Source organism: Benincasa hispida, chromosome 2 (assembly GCF_009727055.1).
Source record: "Benincasa hispida cultivar B227 chromosome 2, ASM972705v1, whole genome shotgun sequence".
Classification (NCBI taxonomy): Eukaryota; Viridiplantae; Streptophyta; class Magnoliopsida; order Cucurbitales; family Cucurbitaceae; genus Benincasa; species Benincasa hispida.
The window spans coordinates 10,062,702-10,083,312 of record NC_052350.1 but is presented as its reverse complement, the minus strand read 5'-3'; the positions used below and the strand labels follow the sequence as shown (position 1 = coordinate 10,083,312).

The 20,611-nt window shown below is 37.9% G+C and overlaps 1 protein-coding gene across 5 annotated transcripts; it reads right to left on the bottom strand.

The window, feature by feature from the left end:
- Positions 1-10,477: 10,477 nt before the first annotated feature.
- Positions 10,478-17,475, bottom strand: LOC120071763 (U3 small nucleolar ribonucleoprotein protein MPP10). Of its 5 annotated transcripts, none has more exons than XM_039024144.1 (17): positions 17,242-17,475; positions 17,067-17,151; positions 16,934-16,987; positions 16,785-16,838; positions 14,175-14,891; positions 13,962-14,023; positions 13,036-13,165; positions 12,824-12,931; positions 12,602-12,739; positions 12,138-12,206; positions 11,973-12,014; positions 11,729-11,797; positions 11,485-11,556; positions 11,337-11,390; positions 11,110-11,251; positions 10,943-11,005; positions 10,478-10,860 (listed from the first exon to the last, which is right to left on the bottom strand). In XM_039024144.1, exons 5-17 carry the CDS (start codon positions 14,883-14,885, stop codon positions 10,853-10,855), a joined length of 1,668 nt encoding a protein of 555 aa, XP_038880072.1. In that variant the 5' UTR covers positions 14,886-14,891; positions 16,785-16,838; positions 16,934-16,987; positions 17,067-17,151; positions 17,242-17,475; the 3' UTR covers positions 10,478-10,852. The 5 variants fall into 5 exon arrangements, with proteins under 5 accessions (XP_038880072.1, XP_038880070.1, XP_038880069.1 ...); XM_039024142.1 differs by having other exon boundaries at positions 12,824-12,934; positions 14,175-14,913; positions 17,242-17,474; XM_039024141.1 differs by having other exon boundaries at positions 12,824-12,934; positions 14,175-14,894; positions 17,242-17,474.
- Between the last annotated feature and the right edge of the window lie 3,136 nt (positions 17,476-20,611).

The window sequence follows — 20,611 nt, the reverse complement described above, 5'->3', positions numbered from 1 at the left end:
GCTTGAGGGAATATAAATTCATCATTAATATCACTGTAACTTACTTGGCCTTATATGCATAAGTATTGAAAGCATTAAGTTCATTTAGTCACTCACAGCTCGTCGGGGCTCTTAACGGTTTATACGCCTCTCCTAGCTCTTTTTGGCCCGAAAGGACATAATTCCCGGTTAAACTACTTAAAATTCTTAGCAAAATACCTCAAATAGTTCATTTACTAATGGAACTTCCATCAACAAAGACAGCATTACTAGCGAGATGATTAACATGAGTGAATTCATCCTCATGAGCGAGATCCTCATCATGAGCGAGGTCCTCATGAGCGAGATCCTCATCATGAGCGAGATCAAGCTTTTCCTAGCAACACTTTCATCCTAGCGATACTCACCTCCTCTAACAAGCTTTGCTTCCTCACCAGTGAGATTCAGCCCACAATTCTAACCATATTTCCTTCTTGAGCGAGATCCTCATCACAAAATCAGTGAGATTATCATCCTGAGCGAGATCCTCATCCTTCTTATCTCGCTCTCGCTCTCCACGGTGAGCTGTTTGCTTGTTCTTCCCAAGCAGCTATCTGCTTCCGCACAGATTCTCTATTTTAACTTCAAAAATTCATAACTCAAAATCCAAAACTCTTTTCAAGAAACTTCCTTCTATAAACTTGTTTAGAATTAATTAACTTTCTTACCTTAAAGTTTCAGCCAAAGATTTCTTATAGTTTGGCCTGAAGCTTCCAATCTTCACCTCGGGCCCTGATTAATCCGAGATTCTGCTTCCTCTGCAAATTCTTTACTTCTTGTTCTTCTCCTCCTGCAATCTTTCTTCGGCAAGATAACCTCGAAAACTAGATTCTCCCAGATTTTAAATGGCACCAATTTCACTAAATTTGCTCATGCCAATTGTCAAAACCAAGCTTTTGAAGTTTCACTTCCTTTTAATCTTCCTGCCGCCTCCCAAGTTCAAGGATTAAACCGCCATGTCACCCCCACATTTAATACCTCCAGCCAAAGCCAATTAATGAACCTTCTCATTTAATGTGTTTTTCCTTCCCTTCCTCCATAACTCTTATAAATAACATGGATTTCTATTGGTTAAATATTTAATATAACATTCCTTTGGCTAACATGCTTATCTAGGAAACTTAGAGTTCGGGGTTTACACTTGATCATCGAGGATCTCATGTTCGCTCTCACGGAGGCTTGTCTTCCTATTCCAACTCTGAATGCCGCTTGAAATGTTTGGGAGGCATACGAGCGATGGACAAAGGAAAATGAGAAGGCCCAAGCCTACATCTTGACAAGTATTTCTAAAGTCTTGGCCAAGAAACATGAGCCTATGGTTTCAACGCGTGAGATCATGGAGTCCCTGCGGGGATGTTTGGACAACCGTCTGAACAGCTTATGCATGAGGCTTTTAAATACACATTCAACTCCAAAAATGGAAGAAGGCACCTCTGTTCATGAACATGTGCTAAACATGATGGTCCATTTTAATGTGTCAGAGTTGAATGGGTCTACCATCGATGAGGGCAGGAAGGTTAGCAATATCCTGCATTCTTTGCCGGAGAGCTTCCTTCCTTTTGTCAGCAATGTGATTCTTAACAACGTGAAATGTAACCTTACAACTCTCCTCAAAAGTTGCAGACATGCCAATCTTTACTGAAAAGTAAGAAGAGTAGAAGAGTGAGGAAAATGTTGCTTCATCCTCCAGGAACGAAGTTTGTACCTTCTACTTCCAACTCTGCAAAGGAGAAGAAGAAGAAGGGTGGTAAGGGAAAAGGGAAGGCACCTGCTAACCCACCGCCTATCGCCCCAAGAAGGCATCCAGAGGTTGCTAAGGGAAAGTATCTCCACTATAACCAAGATGGACACTGGAAGAGGAACTGTCATCGGTATCTGAAAGAGAAGAAAGCAGCCAAGGCTAAGGCCAAGGCCGATAAAGGTAAATGTGATTTACTTTTTCTTGAAACTTGTTTAGTGGAGAATGGTGATTCTGCCTGGATAATTGATTCGAGTGCCACTAATTATGTTTGTTCTTCCTTGGGATTAGATCTTGATGACAGTTGGAGGCTGGTGAGATGACGATGCGAGTAGGCACCGAGCACGTCATCTAAGTAGTGGTAGTGGGAGGACTCCAGTTAGCTTTATAGAATAGGTTTTTTATTTTAAACGATGTATATATTGTTCCTGAACTAAAGAGAGACCTTATTTCATTAAAGTATTTATTGCAATGTAAATATACTATCTCTTTTAATGTGGATAAAGCGTTTATTCATAAAGATGGTGTTTTTATTTGCACAGCAAATCTGGAATCGAATTTATATGTGCTAAGGTCGTTAGCCAATAATTCCCTCCATAATTCTGAATTATTCAGAACTGTCGTAATTCAATCAAAACATTGACGTATTTCTCCAAAAGAAAATGCCCAACCTTTGTATCTTCGTTTAAGGCACATAAATCTCAATAGGATTGAGAGATTGGTGAAGAATGGACATCTACGTGAGTTAGAAGACAAATCTTTACCAGTGTGCGAATCTTGCCTTTAGGGTAAGATGACTAAACGACCTTTTACTGGTAAAGGTTATAGAGCCAAGGAGCCTCTTGAGTTAGTACATTCTGACCTTTGTGGTCCTATGAATGTGCGAGCCTGAGGTAGCTATGAGTATTTTATCAGTTTTACTGATGATTACTCAAAGTACGGGTATGTTTATCTTATGCAACAGAAGTTTGAAACTTTTCAAAAGTTCAAAGAGTTCAAGGCTGAAGTTGAAACACATTGGATAGACGAATTAAAACACTTCGATCGAATCGAGGTGGAGAGTTTTTGGACTTGGCATTCAAGGACTATTTGTTAGAACATGGAATCGTTTCCCAACTCTCAGCGCCTGGTACACCTCAGCAGAATGGTGTAGCGGAGAAGAGAAATAGGACCTTGTTAGACATGGTTCGCTCGATGATGAGTTACTCTTCCTTACCGGACTCGTTTTAGGGTTTCACAGTGGACTCTACGGTATATATACTCAACCGTGTTCCCTCCAAGAGTGTTGCAAGAACACATCTGGAGTTATGGAACAAGCGTAAAGCTAGTTTATGTCACTTCCGCATTTAGGGTTGCCCTGCACATGTGCTTGAGGCTAATCCAAAGAAGTTGGAACCACGGTTAAGGTTATGCCTCTTTGTGGGCTACCCCAAAGGTACACAAGGGGGTTATTTTTATGATCCGACGGAAAATAGGGTGTTTGTTTCAACAAACGCTACTTTCTTGGAGGAGGATCATATAAGGGAACACAGTCCACGAAGCAAAGTCGTGTTGCGTGAACTTTCCAATGAAACTACTGAAACTTCAACAAGAGTTGTTGAAGACCCTGCTAGATCAACAAGAGTTATTGATGGGAGTTCATCTAGTAGGTAAGTTCCACCTCAAGAGTTGACGAAAACTCGACGTAGTGGGAGGGTTGCGAACCCACCCATTCGTTATTTGGGTTTCACGGAAATCCTTGCTATGGTAGCAGATGCCGATATTAAGGATCTGTTATCTTATAAGAAGGCAATGGAGAATGTTGACCGGGATGAATGGGTCAAGGCCATGGATCTCGAGATGGAATCGATGTACTTCAACTCAGTATGGGATCTTGTAGATCAGCCTGATGGGGTTCGACCTATAGGTTGTAAATGGATTTACAAGCGCAAATGGGGTGCTGATGGGAAGTTACAAACATTCAAGGCTCAAAGAAAAGGGTCATACCCAGGTAGAGGGAGTCGACTATGAGGATATTTTCTCGCCTGTTGCCATGTTAAAGTCGATCTGCATCCTCCTGTCTATTGCAGCTTCTTATAATTATGAGATCTGGCAAATGGACATCAAGACGGCTTTTCTGAATGGCAATCTTGAGGAGACCATTTATATGGTGCAACTCAAGGGATTCATAGTGATAACTTGTAGAAATACAAGTTATTTATGTTGTTTTATTTAGATATTGCGAAAAAAAAAAAAGAAAAGAAAAGATGCGACGATAGTATACAAATTGGCTAAGAAATACGAAAATTATGAAATGTTGTAAAAGCACACACTAACACCATTACGATGGCGAAATAGAATGTTTCAGTCTCTGTTTTGCAGGAAATAAGTCACCGCATGCGTTAATGGCTCGAAGACAAAATAAACAACGCATCTACATCACATGCGCCCATCAATCAAGAACGAAGAGATGATCAACGCAATGACGGAGCATGCGACAATCGATCCTGAGCTTTAGTGATCAACGCAACTTCAACTGCATGTGGTAATAAAAAACAACACCGCATGCGGCGATAGATCGAAGATGTGAAGAGCAACGTATTCGCGGACGATTCTGACAAGTGTACAGCTTTTAGTTGTGCATTTCTGACAGATTGATTGCGTAACAGAAAGGAATTTTCCATTCCGCCATTTTAGGAACTACCATAATTAGACAGTGGGGACCACAAATTCAAAGAGCCAAGGTCTCGCCTATAAATAGCTTCTTCAAATTTGCTGAAGGATACATATACAGATGCAGATATAGTGATATACTGATACATATACAGATACACATAGTTATAGAGATATACTGATACTGAGAGAGAGGCTGGTGTAAAGCGACTACAGAGTAAATCCAGGAGAACTCTGAGCAGAGAATTCTTCCAATTCCCGAAGCTGAAGCTTTGTGCAAAGGTCAATTCTACCGGGAAGGCAAGCTTGAGAGGAAAGCTTTCATCTCCACCATTTCCATACGCCGACAAGTGCAAATCTCCGATCGGGATCTGTGTCAAGACGTTGACACTCTTTCCGTATTTGTTTCTATTCTCTATTTCATCCTCTGTATTCATCTTCTTTAATCCTTCATTCACAACATGTATAAACGCTTAATTTTAGAATTAAATGTTATCATCGTCACCATTATCATCTTTCTGTCTCTTTCCATACTTTTATCATCCATTTTCTCCATGATGTGTTCTTAATCCCCAGGGTAAAAAGCGAGAATTAAGCGAGTGAGTTAATTTGTGTTAAGGAATTAATTAAGTTTAGCTAAAGCATGCTCGATGGCATCTTCACCTGTGAGAGCAGAAGTGAAGATGTTATTCCGCCTATCGATTGAAGGTTGGAAGAATGCATTAACTAAAGCGAGAAGTATTTCCAGAGATAGAAACAACCTTGCGTACGTCACATTCATCTCTGTTTCACCATAGACATATGAGAACGCGGCCAATCACTGAGAGGTGTACACCAAGGGAAAGCGGAACCTTAGTTACATCCTTAACACGATTGACAAACTTGCGATGTTTTTACTCATTACTCTTTCTCTTTCTGCTTCATTCATAAAACTTTCCATTGCATACATCGATTATTTTGTACAACTTCACAGTCAGTCCTCGACCTCAGTATCATGTATCATGTATCATAGTAGTTTAGGACTTTACTTTATCAACGCATATTTACTTTACAACGCATTTTTACTTCATCGTAATTTATATTTCTGTACAAACCAACATTCTTTATTCATAATTAAAACCGGTCGCATGTATCACATAAGCATCGCATTAACGACAACAATCCCCGTATTCGATTTCGAATCACTCTAAGAAACTTGCGTTGGAATTATACTTGGTTTCAGCACAAGGAAACTTGTGACACGCACTACTTCATCGCATACTACGAGTATATCACTATCAATGCAGACACTTAGAACGTAGTATCGCATAAAATTATCTTTATCGTAGAACACTTGAGCGCATTTAGCACATCATTCATTTCATTCACAAGCCATGCGTTAGAGTTAGATAAAGATAAATATTATAAAATTTAGTCATCAAGTTTATGGCAACATGAGATTATATGGTTCGTCATCACAATGCATGCAGAATAAAGAATTAATCTTTATCGTTACACATAGTCCAAGTTTCAGAGCAAAAGGTTTGCAAACTGAATCGATCCATTTATAGACTGAAACATGCGTCTCGATCTTGGAACATACGGTTTGATACTACGATCAAGTCATATGGCTTTGACCAAAACATCGATGAACCTTGTGTCTACAAGAAGATCATCAATGCTTCAGTAGTCTTCTTAGTGTTGTATGTAGATGATATCCTACTCTTTGGGAATGATGTAGGTCTATTGACTGCAGTTAAGAACTAGCTAGCGATCCAATTTCAAATGAAAGATTTGGGAGAGGCTCAGTTTGTTCTAGGTATACAGATCTTTCAGGATCGTAAGAACAAAGTGCTAGCACTATCTCAGGCATCGTACATTGACAAGATATTGCTCAAGTCCTCGATGCAGGACTCCAAGAGGGGCCTACTGTCGTTCAGGTATGGAGTCACTTTGTCTAATGACATGTGTCCTAAGACGCCTCAAAAGGTTGAGGCTGTCTCTTATACACATCTAGATGTGTATAAGAGACAGGTATGTGACTCAAGCATGTATGTGGTGACATACAAGTGGATCATGTCTTGAGTGATAACCAAAATGGTCTGTAGTATATGGATATATGAGGGAAACCTTATCCTAGTAACGGTACGGATGCGGCCCGCTTTGTGAAATGGTCACAAGTGTTGTGACTTGTCACAGATGGTCTGATCCTGATCATTCGTGTTGGGGATATGCGAGCGGGGGCGTCCTATACAAAGAGTTTGTATAAGACCTGACCACGAAGTGTTAACGTCTCGTTATATAACACCGTTCATGACAGAGACTTCACTTCACTAGAATGACCATAGGTAACATGACCTCAATCCTGAGTGAGTTGGGAACTCCTGCCATTGAGGGCGGTCCTTTGATTTGCATGGGTGTGAGTGGCCAGGCCGTCGATTCAAACCTACCATTTTGAGGATTGGTCTGATTTGGGAGCTGGGAACTTAGCTACACAAGATGGAATTCAGTCCTTCCTCGAGGAAGAGGTAAGTAGATAGATAGCTCCCTTAAGGGCTGATTCCGGGGCTTGAACGATGTGGCGCCACACACCTTCTCTAGGCCCAAGAGGTGTTCACACATAGTTGGACTATGTTGTATTGTTCATTAGAGGAATCAGTGGTACTTAAGGAGTAAGATGTAACTACAGGGGCATAACGGTAATTTGGTTCAGCTGTACTTACGAGCATCTGTGAAGGGTCATCGTACTCATGATTGGTTATATCCGATGGACACAGAAATATATTTGTGGTAAGAAGAGTTTAACTGTTGGTCTGTAGTGGAATGTCTGACAGTTAACAGATGGTGGATCTCGTGGCTAAAGAGTTTAGTCAGCTATTTACGGACCATTGGAGCTTCGAGCCATAGGTTCATTAGGTCCCCTGGGTAGCTTGGATAAAGTTGAGAACCAATGTTTGGGTTAATTTTAAATGTTCAAATTGCCAAGAGGAAGTTCAATTATATATGATATAATTGGACTGGTTAATTATACATGATATAATTGGCTAAATATATGAGATACATTATTTTTTAGGAAATTAGATATAAATTATATCAAGTAGAGAGGAAATACTATAGTAGATATGTGATATCAAACTATAGGGTAAAAATATAATATGATTATATTTATTAATATTTTAATTGGTTACTTATATGATAATTAATCCAAAAATCACGTTTGAACGTGGGTTAGTGGGGCAACGTCGATTATTGTAACCGAAGAAATAAAAATGAAATTGTTTCATTTTGAATCGCCCGTCATAGTCGTCCAAAAGAAAGAGTGAGCGCACGTTGGTAGAAACCTAAAAGATCGCTTAAGCATTTCGAGAGCCTATACGATAGCTCCTCTCCACCTAAACGATTGCACACTATTTCCTACACGATTGCATAGCTTCTCTAAATGATCGTATAGTGTGCCGATTTTGTTAAACGATCGTATACCATTTCCTAAACGAACGTTCAGTAAACCCTACACGATCGTGTAGCTTCTCCTAAACAATAAGCATTTTGCTATGTGATAGCGTCCTTTTCCCTCCCACTTTCTTATCGCCTACACGATCCGTGTTTCCTCCTTCCTCTACTAAATTCACCAAATACCACGCTTTGGGTTCTCACTCCGAGAATACCCGGAGCTCTTTTCTAGTGGTGTCGTCCCCATTGCAATCATGAGTTTGCGGTTGTGCATGCTGCTAAGTTGACGATTGGGACGAGGTTTCCACTGCGGTGAATTTTGAAGTTTTGAAGATTATCTTCAACTGGTATGGCAACTCACTCCCTTGTTATTTTCTTATTCATAGCATGCCGTTAATTAAAATTTGTTTGCATAACTGTGCGTTGAATGTATATTGTTGTATTTCGGTCACTGTGAGATCGAGCAATCCAAACATGCTCATGGAACTCTTCGGTAAGAGATCCTTCAGTAAGTTCGAGAGAATGAGAAAAATAGTTCTTCAAGGGTAAGTGCTCTTGAACCTTATATTTCTCTTTTGAAGCATGTTGTAATTTAGAGTTTTTGCATAACTATTATTGTTTGATTGTAAATGTGTATGTTCTGTCACAATGGGATTTGGAACGATCTTGCTTTTGCTCATGGGTCTCTTTCTAAAGAGTTTCTTCAGAGTTCTGATCTCAAATTTTAAGGTAAGTTAGTTAAGACAATTTCAAACAATTTTGTAGAAGGAAATTTTTCATGATAAGGTCTGGAAAATAAGTAATTCGAGCTGAAAGTTGAGTCTAGAAATTTTGAATAAGCAGATAGTTGCTTGGGAGGTATGAGCTGGCAGCTCAAGAGGTTGACACGCGTGCAATGCTAGGCTAAACACAAGCATGCGTTGGGTTTGTGCGATAGGTCATGTAGGTGTGTGCTAAAGTCATGAGCGCAAAGCTGAGCGAGGTGTGTATTGGTGTATGGCTGTTTGGAGCGCCAAGGATATGCGTTAACGCATGGTGTATGCGTTGGTGAAGCAAGTTGGCCGCATAGCTAAGATTTAAAACCCAAAGAAATTTCTAAGTGTTGGACACCTAAGGTATGCGTTAGGATGAATGAATCCTATATAAAGATTGAATGTGAGCTTATGTATATAAGTTAGTCTTACAAGGAGATCTATGCTAGTAACTAAACATAATATTTATGTCCACAGGATTAACACTAATAGGAGAAGCCTATCAATCCTAGGACGATTGCCAAAACAATGAGTGACAATGAATGTTTCTTAAATGTTTAGTTAAATTTATGTTTTACTCAAAGTTTTACTCATGCTAACTTATGTTAAAGTATGTTTTTCCAAGCAAACTAATTTTAGAATATTTGATTAAAGCATGCTAATTCAAAGAAAGCTTCTAAAGCATGTTTTAAAGTAATAAGGAGCTTGTTTGCATAAAGTATGCGTTGGAAGCTTATGATTTCAATGCTAAAAGCTTATGTTCATGATTGGTATGTTTTCAAACATAGTTGTTTTAGTAAATTAGTTTCTAACACGTGCCTAACTAATGTTTTATAAAAGCATGACATGACATCAGTTTTCAAGTCTTTATGTTCAAGTAGCATTCGTTAGTAGTTTCAAGCTTTGTGAGAAAGATGTCAAGCATATGACTATTATGCTCATACTTCCAGAATATGTATTTTTTTTTTTTTAAATATGAGTTTTATGATGATTATTATCAACCTGATATTGAAGAACTTGGAGAAGATATTTGGGAATGTTTGGTAATGGAGCGATACTGAAGGAATTTGAGAAGGTATCCGGGCCATAGTATCTAAGATATGTCAATACTTAGTCATTACTACATGCACGTAGGTAGATTTAACATTAAAAGATTGAGCAAAAGGGTTCTCTCTTGACTAGGTTTGAAGTTGAGTGATTGAGCAAAAGTATTCTCTCTCAACTCAAGATCAGCTTAGCTATGTTTCAATCGTGATATGATTAAAAGTTTTTATACATGTTTGCTTGGCAAATTTTCAATATTCAATTTTCCAGTTTTAGATTTTGAGCATGAGAACTATGAATACATGTTTGCTTGGCAAGTTTTCAATATTCAATTTTCCAGTTTTAGATTTTAAGCATGAGAACTATGTTGTAATTAAGTCACTCATTGGGCTAGTAGCTCACCTCCTTTTTAAATGTTTTCTCTTCTAGATAACGATCAAATCCCGAGAAGATAACTCTATTGCTACTTTGCCACTCAAAAACTCCAATTTGGAAAAAGACTAGGTGTTTGTTCTATAAATTATTTGTATACATATTTTGTTCATACAGGGACTAAAAATCCAAACATTGTACTCAAAAAGATGCAAATCATTATAAGAGAATGTGTAGATGAAATAAATTTAACTTTCAAAAATAAAAACAAAAAAAAAACTAAATGATTACCAAACAATGCCTAGAATTACCATCAATAAATTAAATAGCAGCATAAAAACCTAGAATTAAAAAATAAATCAGTACCACCCAACATTAATCTATCTTACCACGTACCAATTGAAATCCCTAACTGGCCATTAGGGAAAAAAAAAGGAAATTCAATATATAAATTTAACATCTAATTTATATATAAGTACAACTTTTTTTAAATTAAAAAAATGCAATAAACGGAGAATTCTAAGCTTCATTTCAGGAAGGATTTTTACATTTATCTTGCAATTTGTCTGTAGTTAACTCCTATGATGGAAACGTCTGTAAAAAAAATCACAAATCAGTGAGGATCATTGATAAGATCATCTTTCAACCTACCAATATACTTTTCATGGAAGCCACAGGTGAAAAAATGGGTAAGAAGAACACTCAAGACTCTGTCCTCGAGTCATTTGATCCTCCGAGCTCATCAAAATTAACTAGCCAATTCCATTCCCTTTCAGTTTTTGGTTCTCGGGATCTCGACGCGTTGATGGAAAAGACTTTTAGAACTGTTGAATAATACTTAGAATCTTCATTGGCCTGAAAATTTGAAAATAGTTAGAGCTGAGGTTGCAATAGTTCCAGAAAATCAATGAAAAGTTAATGTTTAAACAAACATTACCTTCATTGGCATTTGGAGCTGTAGTATTTTTTGCCTTCTTTGCGTCTCTTTTGGCTACCATAGCTGTAAGACTCAGACTATTAGAAACATGGGAGTAATTCCTTTATGGACGTAGGCAAGTCGTTTGACAACGGATTCGAGAGCCTCTATTTTTATTTTTATTTTACCTTTATATTTCCTTTTCTTGTTGGCCCTCCTCCTCTTCCTGTCGAATTGGGTAAGTTCTGCTGCTTCTTTGATTTCACCTTTGCCAGCAAAAACTTCCTCAGGAGCGAGCATCGCCGCATCCGAGACAGCAACAGGAGCAACCTAACCACAGAGAACACAAATCAAAGTTTAGCCCATGCAGTCAGCTGCATATACACACGAGATAAGAACTAGAAAGAGCAGTTACCTCTTCCATTGCTAGAGCAGGGACATTCACTGATATAGACATATCCTCTATAACCTTTATGAGCAAAGAATTAGCATTTAGATGAGCAAATGACCAGAAAAATGGTCAATATATCACAACATTCCAAGAATTTATGAGAAGCATATACCGGTTTTGGTGCATAGTGGTAATGGGAGAGAGCATCCAACTTGGAGCAAAGTTTCTTGAAAAGTATGCTCGCCTGATTTGAGACAACGACAAGTTAAGGACATTGTAGAAAGATACGCAGGGGAAAGGTTTAAAAGTAAATGTTCCAGACTACCCAAATTTAACATAGTTTGATCAGATTATCTGCATAGAAATACCAATAGAATCATAATATTAGATCGGTAAAAACACTTGATGCACTGTACCTCTTTCTTCGCTTCATCGGTGAATGATGATTGGGCATTAGCCAAATTAGTCTTTTCAACATACTCTTCCTGCAAAAGAAAAGAAAATGGAAGACTGACTCTTGAGATCTTTCAAATCAAAATAAATTAAATGAGATTAATAGATCAATAAATTCCATGACAGAGAGACATCCGGTAGGAAGAGATGGCATGGCAGTGAGGGATTGTGCTTTATGATGCATCATTTTTTAGAAGAAACACAGACCTCGTATATTTCTCCAAGACCTTTCTTGCTTTTATTCTCGTCCTGTTTAGAGAGAGGGAAAAAAACACTCCTTGATCAAGAAAAACACTATATATGAATACACACATGCACATTATCTATATTATGCAAAGCACATAGAAAAGAATTTCATAACAGGATACTGACCAAGTCTTTGATTTCTCTGGGTGCTTTAGTAGGTTGTTTAGGTGCTTTCTGAACTTCGTCAAAACGCCCCTGAAAGCAAAGCATATGACAATGCTGGTCAAATATCCTTAGCAGATGAGTACGGCCACTGTAAATCAAGCTCTTCACGTCTTGTTCTCTTGGCTCCACATGCATTCTTTTTTTAATATGCATCCAATTTTCGTTATATCAAATTATCAATATAAATTGTTTCTTATTTAAACGAATATGGTTTGAGTAGGATATTGCCACTTATCTAGACACCTATTCTTTATTCATAAGATAAAGTATGATTAAGTGAGAAGAAATGCGCTATCATATTGACCGAACTAAACTGTAAGAACATGTGAACAATCACTAACATCAAAATCATTACAACTTCTCGTTCAGAGAAGAGAAGCAATCAATTTATTCATTTTTATTTTTATTTTATTTTTTAAATGTACCTCAAGGATCCTTTTCTGGATCATCTCTTCCAATGTTGCTGTAACTTCTTCTGTGATTACTGGTGGTGGTCTCACATTGTGTTCAAAATCCAGATCAACTTCCAGAGCACTATTCTTAGGTCTTTTTGCGGCAGTTACCTATTATTGAAATTGTAGATAAAAATGCCTTGGAATGACAATATATCATATAAAGTAAGAAAACCAAGAAAATGGCGACTTTACCTCTCCCTGCATGGTCCACGTTTTTGGCTCTAAGTTTGCTTTCTCCATCAGCTCTATTTCAGATTGAAGCTTCTTAAGTTGTTTTTGATGAGTTGAAAGGTTTTCTGACTTCTATATATGTAACTCAAAATTAGAAACTAAAATGAGTATTCACAAGTAGAACACCTAACAATTTAGAATTACAAACTGAAATTGTGGAAGAAGATATGTACCTGTTCTGCATGTGCTTCATTATCTTCCTCTTCATCACCTGAATCTGAAAGTTCAGAATCTGACCCATTTGTCAATTTAGATTTTCTTCTCCCAAGATTCTTCTTTTTAGCACCAAAAAAGTCTTCATATCTGGAGAGGGGGGGGGGGCGGAAATGTAGATTCACATCTATTGAAAGCTAAAATTTAAAAGTAAAAAATAGAACATCCTTAGGTTTATTGAAACTTTAAGAAGAATCACAATAATCGTGAAAATTTGAGTATCATGACACGATTTCGGATCAATTTCTCAATTAACAAGTTCAAAGGAAAAATGAAGTGAAGACTCGATATTATGAAAGTTTTTTGACGGAAGCAACTAGAGAGAGGTCATTGGATGACGAACTTTTTCACCATTTAATTAAATTGGCAAAGAGATCATGAGATATCAGACATTAACTATAACGGCATTGATGCAATGAAAAAATTATTACATTAGTAGAGTATAGAGATGATGGTCAGTCTACTGCAAAAGGAAAATTGAATGGCAAAACTGCGTACCCTGGGAAGTGAGAAGATCCTATTGTCACACAATAATGTAACTAAGAAATCTAAAACAACTTGATCCTTCTTGACAGCGTCAATTTTTTTTTTTCCCTTCAAAACCATATAGATAAGACGTCCTAAAATCAATTACTAATTACTGTCGGTTTAAGTACAAATGCACGTAAACTTCTACCAACAATAGCGTCATCCATTGCATTTGATAATAACTATAACTCATAAGTCCAACTTGGGAAGGATGTTGAAATTACTTTAAAAATAAAGACTATTACGCTAGACTAGTAGCATGACAGTGAAACTATACACAATACGATGAAGTACTTTTATCACTTTAAGGAGTTTGTCATTTACAAGCATATGGAAGCAAAATTGACCCCACACATACCTCGCCTTTTCCAGTTTGCTAGAATCTTCATCCTCCTCACCATGGAGGTCAAAATCCCCAAGCTACAAAGGAAGATAATAGCCAACTTTAAATTACCAAAACAGCAAGCATCTTAAATTAATAAATTCTGCAACAAGTAATAATATCACGAACAATAAACCCTCATTAGTAGCAAAACAATATGATCAGTTTGACTAAGCAATGTGCCTTCACCTCACCATCTTCGTCATCCTCAGATTCTTCTTCTGTCTTCCTCTGTTTCTTTTCCTTCTTACCATCTTTCTTCTTCTGTAAACCATATTCTCTTACCTCATCCTCCTCCATAAACTCCTCTAGCTCTTTTATTTTCAAAAATCCATCCTCAATCCCACCACTACCTTCTTCTCCCTCAACTTCATCTTCACTCTCTTCCTTCTCTCTTTCCTCAGTGTCTCCATCTTCTTCGTCATCCTCTTCTTCTTCCTCCTCATCCTCGTCTTCTTCTTCCTCCTCATCCTCGTCTTCTTCTTCATCAAACTCCTTTATATCCTCTTCAAAATCATCACCTTCTTCCCCCAACCCTATAGCCATCTCTGGAATAACCTTCTTCTTACCCTCCAAAGAAACCTTCAGGTTTGAAATTGCTTCTGGATTCTTCTCAAACCGCTTCAAATCCCGGCGAACACTTGCCAAAAGAGGTTGTGATTGGAGGTCAATTTGTTGCCATATCTGCTCAGCATCAAATCCATCAACCAGGAGATGATCGAATGGAGATTTAGGACTGAATGGTTTCAGCATAGAAAATAAATTCTGTGAGGCAAGGCGAGCAACTTCAGATAGGGAAGGGCTTGGAGCAAGCCAGAGAGGCGGGTCTGTAGATTTGAGAAAGTGAAGTGGTTTAAGACCAGCTTCAGTGGTAGGAAGAACCGCTTTCTCTGCCTCCATTGACCTCTGCTGAACGTAAAAGAAAAATCTGTCATTTGACATCTCATGTTAATATGAAATATCAAATAAGTCAATTAACTTCAATAAAGAAATTTCAGACTACTTTGCACTTCTTGAAATTAGAGATATATATAGACATTCATCGGTAGAATATTATTCAGAATATTCAATGTATTTCAAGAGCATTTCAAGACTCTTTACATAGAGATCTTGACAACAGAATTATAACAGTAACTAGTTAAACTAAAACAAGTGAACACGGTGAGTAGATCAGATCCCCTGGCCTTGGACGCTGGTACATATCACAAAACACATCAACGGAGATACAACTTGATGATAAATAAAAATACAATTCTTCCAACAGCAGCTGGAAAGCTCAACAAAACATAAGGTGAGCATAAGATTCTTGAGATTTATCAAAAATAGTTCAGTTTCCTTCATGGAGATAGAAGACCTAACTCTGTTTGGGGAAAATGGTAAGGAATTTGAAATCTTGTCTTCTTAGGACAGATTAGACAGGATTCCAAACTTCAAAAGGGTTACTCTCAATTCCACACTTCCACTCCTTCCAGAAACAAAATAAATGGTGAGTTTAATCATAGAAAAAGAAAAAAGTAATACAAACAAGTATTACTGATCTTTCAGCAATATGCTCCTCATTCCAAACCCCCAGTCTGTAATTAGAAACAAGATCAATAAATCCAAGCGAGGAGTTCAAGGATTTGAGGTTCTGCAACAAATCATCAAATATTATGGGTTACTGAGCTTTTTGTATGGGTTTGCACGGTCCATGACATCAGTTCTTCTAATTTCTATTAAAACCGAGAGTCGACTAATAATTTCAGTACAATGAAACCAATGCACAATTTGATTAAATCAATTTTGAATTGATCGATGATTCAATATGTTGATTTGGGTTTTATTGGACTCATCGGGAGATATAAGAAGAATCGTGTGTGTAACTCCCCCTATTTTTAGGCTATTAAACAACACAGCATACCAACACACATGACACAACAAACAAATCCAATAGGTAGAATATCCCAATTACGTAAAGTGCTCCTAAATTATTCGAAAGGATCCTGAAACAATAAAAAGGTCCTAAAGATCTAAGCTAGCCTAGACACTTATAGACAAATCATTTCAAGCTTCAATTTTAGGAACCCGAAGAAAATATCAGAAAACCTCCAAACTCTTTAACATAACCAAAATAAGCAAAATGAAACATCCTTGTCAGGAAATGAGACTTCAATTAAACACAGAAACAGTTCGAATAGATTCTAAACAAAAGAAACAAGATATCTCCTATGGCACTAGGATGTCTCTGCTACCAGTCTAGGTTGTTTTATTCTTATCTGAAAAGAAAGTTCTGGCCGTTGTTGGGGATGGGTCATGAACATACAAAAGCAAGATGCAAGTTTTCTACAGTGGGACCTATTCTTTACTTTTCTAGCATCCACTCATTTTCCTTAATCTCGGTATGTGCACCTCTTTCGTACACATAATTCTACGAACATCTCTTTATGCAACATTAAGCGTGCATCTCTTTCATACACCTAGGGCCTCTTTAGGTGTGCATCATTTTCAGGCATGCTTGAGGTCCCAAAAAGACAATCATTCTTCATAGTGTATACACAACATAATGGGTTTCACACCCATACATACATCTATATCACACATAACATGATATTTGTGACATTCATAAATCATAACATATACAACTCATATCTTGTCAATTAGGAGAGTTTTCATAAATAACATTCATGTGTCTCTGCATTTAAATGGTAACAAAATCCAAATACAATGCTGATGTATCTTATGGTAATCTCAAGAAATCACATAACAACATACAATGATGCCCAAAATAGCCTTACACAATTTCAACAATAAGTCACTTACCTCAACCGAAATCCAAATCCAACAAATGCCTTCTTCCACTACGAAATCCTTTATCTAATTTCAAAGAAAACAGAACATCAACACCACTTAACAATTCAGTCCCAAAACGTTACTGTAATAGTTATCTTAGATCTCCAAAATAACTTTACCCAAACGTAATTTAGACTCCAAGCCTTCTCAACACCACCAACAACGTTTTGAACCTACGCAGAAGTCAAAATTTCAGATTCTACACAAATTTCCAGCACTGAAACAGATTGAAAGGCCCAGAACTCAACTTACCGAACGACACTAGAAGAATTTCTCCAACAGCTTGCTGGACAGCAGGGAAACTCCTCGACTTCAAGATTTCTGAAGCCAAAGCACCCTGGGTAAACAATAGATCAGTCCAAGAGGGCAAGGGGAATGAAAGGTTTCGAAAACTCATTAAAACAGAGGAAGAAAACGATTCACCCACCCCTCTGCCAACACCGAACGGCGTCTGACCACGGCTGTAACGACACCGAAGACCGGCTGGGAAGAACAGCGACGGCTGGGCTGCGCTAGACGGCGATGGTTATACAAACACTGGAAAATAAAGACCGGTGGAACTCACGGGGGAGGGGTTGGGCTTTGCGAGCTGAAGAACGGTAAAGAGCGGAGAGAGACAGACAGAGGCTAGGGGTTTAGGGTTTAAGTTGTATTTTCATTTCGATCTTAATTTCTTTTCTCCCACGAGATTAAGAAAAAGAAAAGGAAAAAAATAAAAATAAAAATCCAAAGTTCACCTGTTTTTCAAACCCAGATTAAAAAACACCGGGTTTAATAACCATTTGATTTTCTATTTTTGTTTTTTAAAATTTAGCTTATTTCATCCCGTGATCTACATTTCTTACAATAATTTGCATCTTATTTAAGTACAATAAATTTTTTGCCAAATTCCAAAAACAAATTTTTGAAAACTATTTTTTTCCTCAAAACTTGACTTTGTGTTTTTAAATCATTGGTAAAAAGTATATAACAAATGAAGAAATTTGAAGATAAAAGTGTTTATAGACTTAATTTTCAAAAGCAAAAACAAAAAACAAAATGGTTACCAAACGATGTCTAAATTATAAATATTTTGTTTTATTTATTATTTTTTAATATCATTTTCTCCATGTAGAGTTTGTTCACTATACTTTCAAATGTTCAACTTTATTATTGTACTTTCAATAAATCTTGAATTGGTGGAAGTTTTTTATAAAAAAAAAAGGAAAAAAAAAAAAGAAAACTAAAATACCACTACGAGTAACGTTCTCCTTTAATCATCCTCACTGAGTCATTAAGTCACCTCCTTCCTATTTAGGAGGCATTGCTTGAGTAACTCAATGGCTTTAATTAAAGGAAAACAATCACTTTAACTACTTGCAAATTAAGTTCACACTCATTCGTAACATCCAATATTTGTTCAAACGCTAACAAGAGCGTAGCTTAACTGGCATAGTGCCGTACTATCGTCCTCAAGGTTTGAGGTTCGATTTTCCTACCTCACATTTTAATTACGATACCCATATATATATATATGCTAAAATGCCCCAAAATCTAGGTAAGAAAATAATATTAACAATAATTTATTTAGTGGTTGTTTTACCCTTTTCCTAAAAAGAGGTAGGAAAAAGAAACCCCCATCCGCTAGCCGTCGATCTAAACCTAAGCATCGTCCGTCGGTCTTGGCGCAGCTGGTTCTGGTTACCGTCAAATTATGGTGGTTCCGTCCGATCTTTCTATTGGGGTAAGTTTCGGTTCCTTTTTTGGCATCCCATCGTCATTTGGAATTCTTGGGCCAAAGCTAATCTTTACCCATGGAATTTGTGGTTAGGAACGTGTGGCGGTGAAGGAAGATTCCAAACGAAGTAAGGGTTTGTTTTGGGACAGTTCGATATCCCGAGGTAAGTGGTTTACTGCCAGTTTTGCCCTCAATCACAAGCATATGTTACGTGTTGATTCCTAGGTTGGAATAAAATAATTCGATAAGCCTGTTGGTCAGAAGGAAAATTCTCATGTCACCTTATGTCGTTGTGGTATGTCGTTGGCAAGTTTGATGTATGAGTAAAATGTGATAAAGTTTGATGGTGGGCAGTTTGCGAGCTATTGGATGATCTTGGCATGATTCATGGCCTTGATTGCATGCTTATGTCTGTTTGAGATTTTAATGACTGTTAGTGTCGAGATTCATGGCCTTGATTGCATGCTTATATCTGTTTGAGATTTTAGTGACTGTTAGTGTTACCATTGGGCTATGCACATCGCATGTTGTGAGCCTTCGAGCCCACACCCTATGNCTTATGTTTATGCCTGTGACCTTTGGAGTCACTACTTATGAAAGCGTGTCTTCGAGTTCGCCCCTTATGCCTATGCCTACGTCTATAATGTCCTTGTGCACTTTGGTCCAATGGAAAGACTAATAGATCACTGAGTGGGCTCAGTAGTGGGCTGCTTACTGAGTATAATTTTATACTCACCCTTTTCTTTTCATATTTTTTAGGTAAGGGTAATGATAGACCGGCGCATGACAAGAGAGATCCGTGACCTGACCATTAGGACGACTTACTGCTTCCATACTTAGTGGCATGTTTTGGAGTCTGGTTTAGGAGTTAGGCGTTTTAAGCTCTCATGAAATATTCATTAATTTTGTTATTTGATTATTTAATTATTATTCATTTTAAAGTTGGATTAGGGGTACCTCGAATGGTAATTTTTTATTTTATTTTATTTTTTATTATTTATTGCTCATTCGTGCATTATTAAATAAAATTTCGGCTATTTTATTTATTTGTTTAAAAAAAAATTGTATTGCTAAGCCTATGCATGCATAAAGTAGCGTCCTAGAAACAAGTAAGAAAATAGGGTCGTTACAGTTGGTATCAGAGTTTAAGTTTTAGGATCTGTAGACTGACTTACATCGTGAGTCCAAGTTGTTCCTTATGGCCACAAATGGATCTTTCGTCATCGCCAGGTAGGTTGTTTAAAGTCCTTTAGGGAAATATGTATGAAATATTACCTGTTGTGCAGTCGTTTGATGGTTTACTCTGTTAGCGTTTATTAAAGCGTTGCCTGTGGTTATCAGGTATGGCACCACGAATTAGAGGGAGGGGCAGTCGAGGTAAGAAAGTAGTTGGGGAACGAGACCCTGACATGCAAGAACCTGAGGCGCAAAGCCAAGAGGTGCGAGACTCGCCACCTCGTGACCCTTCTAGGTCAACTTGGCAGAAGGTTAGACCAAGAAGCGGGCCTCGAGCTTCGACTGTGCCCCCGCCAGGACTGTCATCCTCAGAAATTCCAATAGAATATACGGCTATGGATGCACCTATTGCGAATGTCGTCATGCAGGCCGTAGTAGAACAATTAAGGGGTATGGTGGCCGAGCAGATAGCTCAACACGCCCAGTCACAGCAGGCGTCATTCTCGTCAGTCCTGTTACCACCAATTCAAAATCAAGATAGGGTCGCGAATAAGATTATGGCAGACCCTTCTTGGAGGTTAGATACCTAAGGGATTTCAAGAAGTATGATCCCCCGATGTTTAACGGGTCCCTAAAAAACCCCACAAATGCATAATTGTGGTTGTCCACTGTAGAGGGGATTTTTCAGTACATGAGGTATCTAGAGGAGCAAAAGCTGTAGTGTGCCACTTTCGTTCTCATCGATAATGCCAAGCGCTGGTGGCGCTCAGTTGAGAGAATGATAGAAGCTAGTGGAGGCCAAGCCAGGTCAGACCAGTTCATTGATAATGCTAAGTACTTCTCTGTTCACGTGAGGTACAACAAACAGGTTGAGTTCATGAATCTGAAGCAGGGGACCATGACA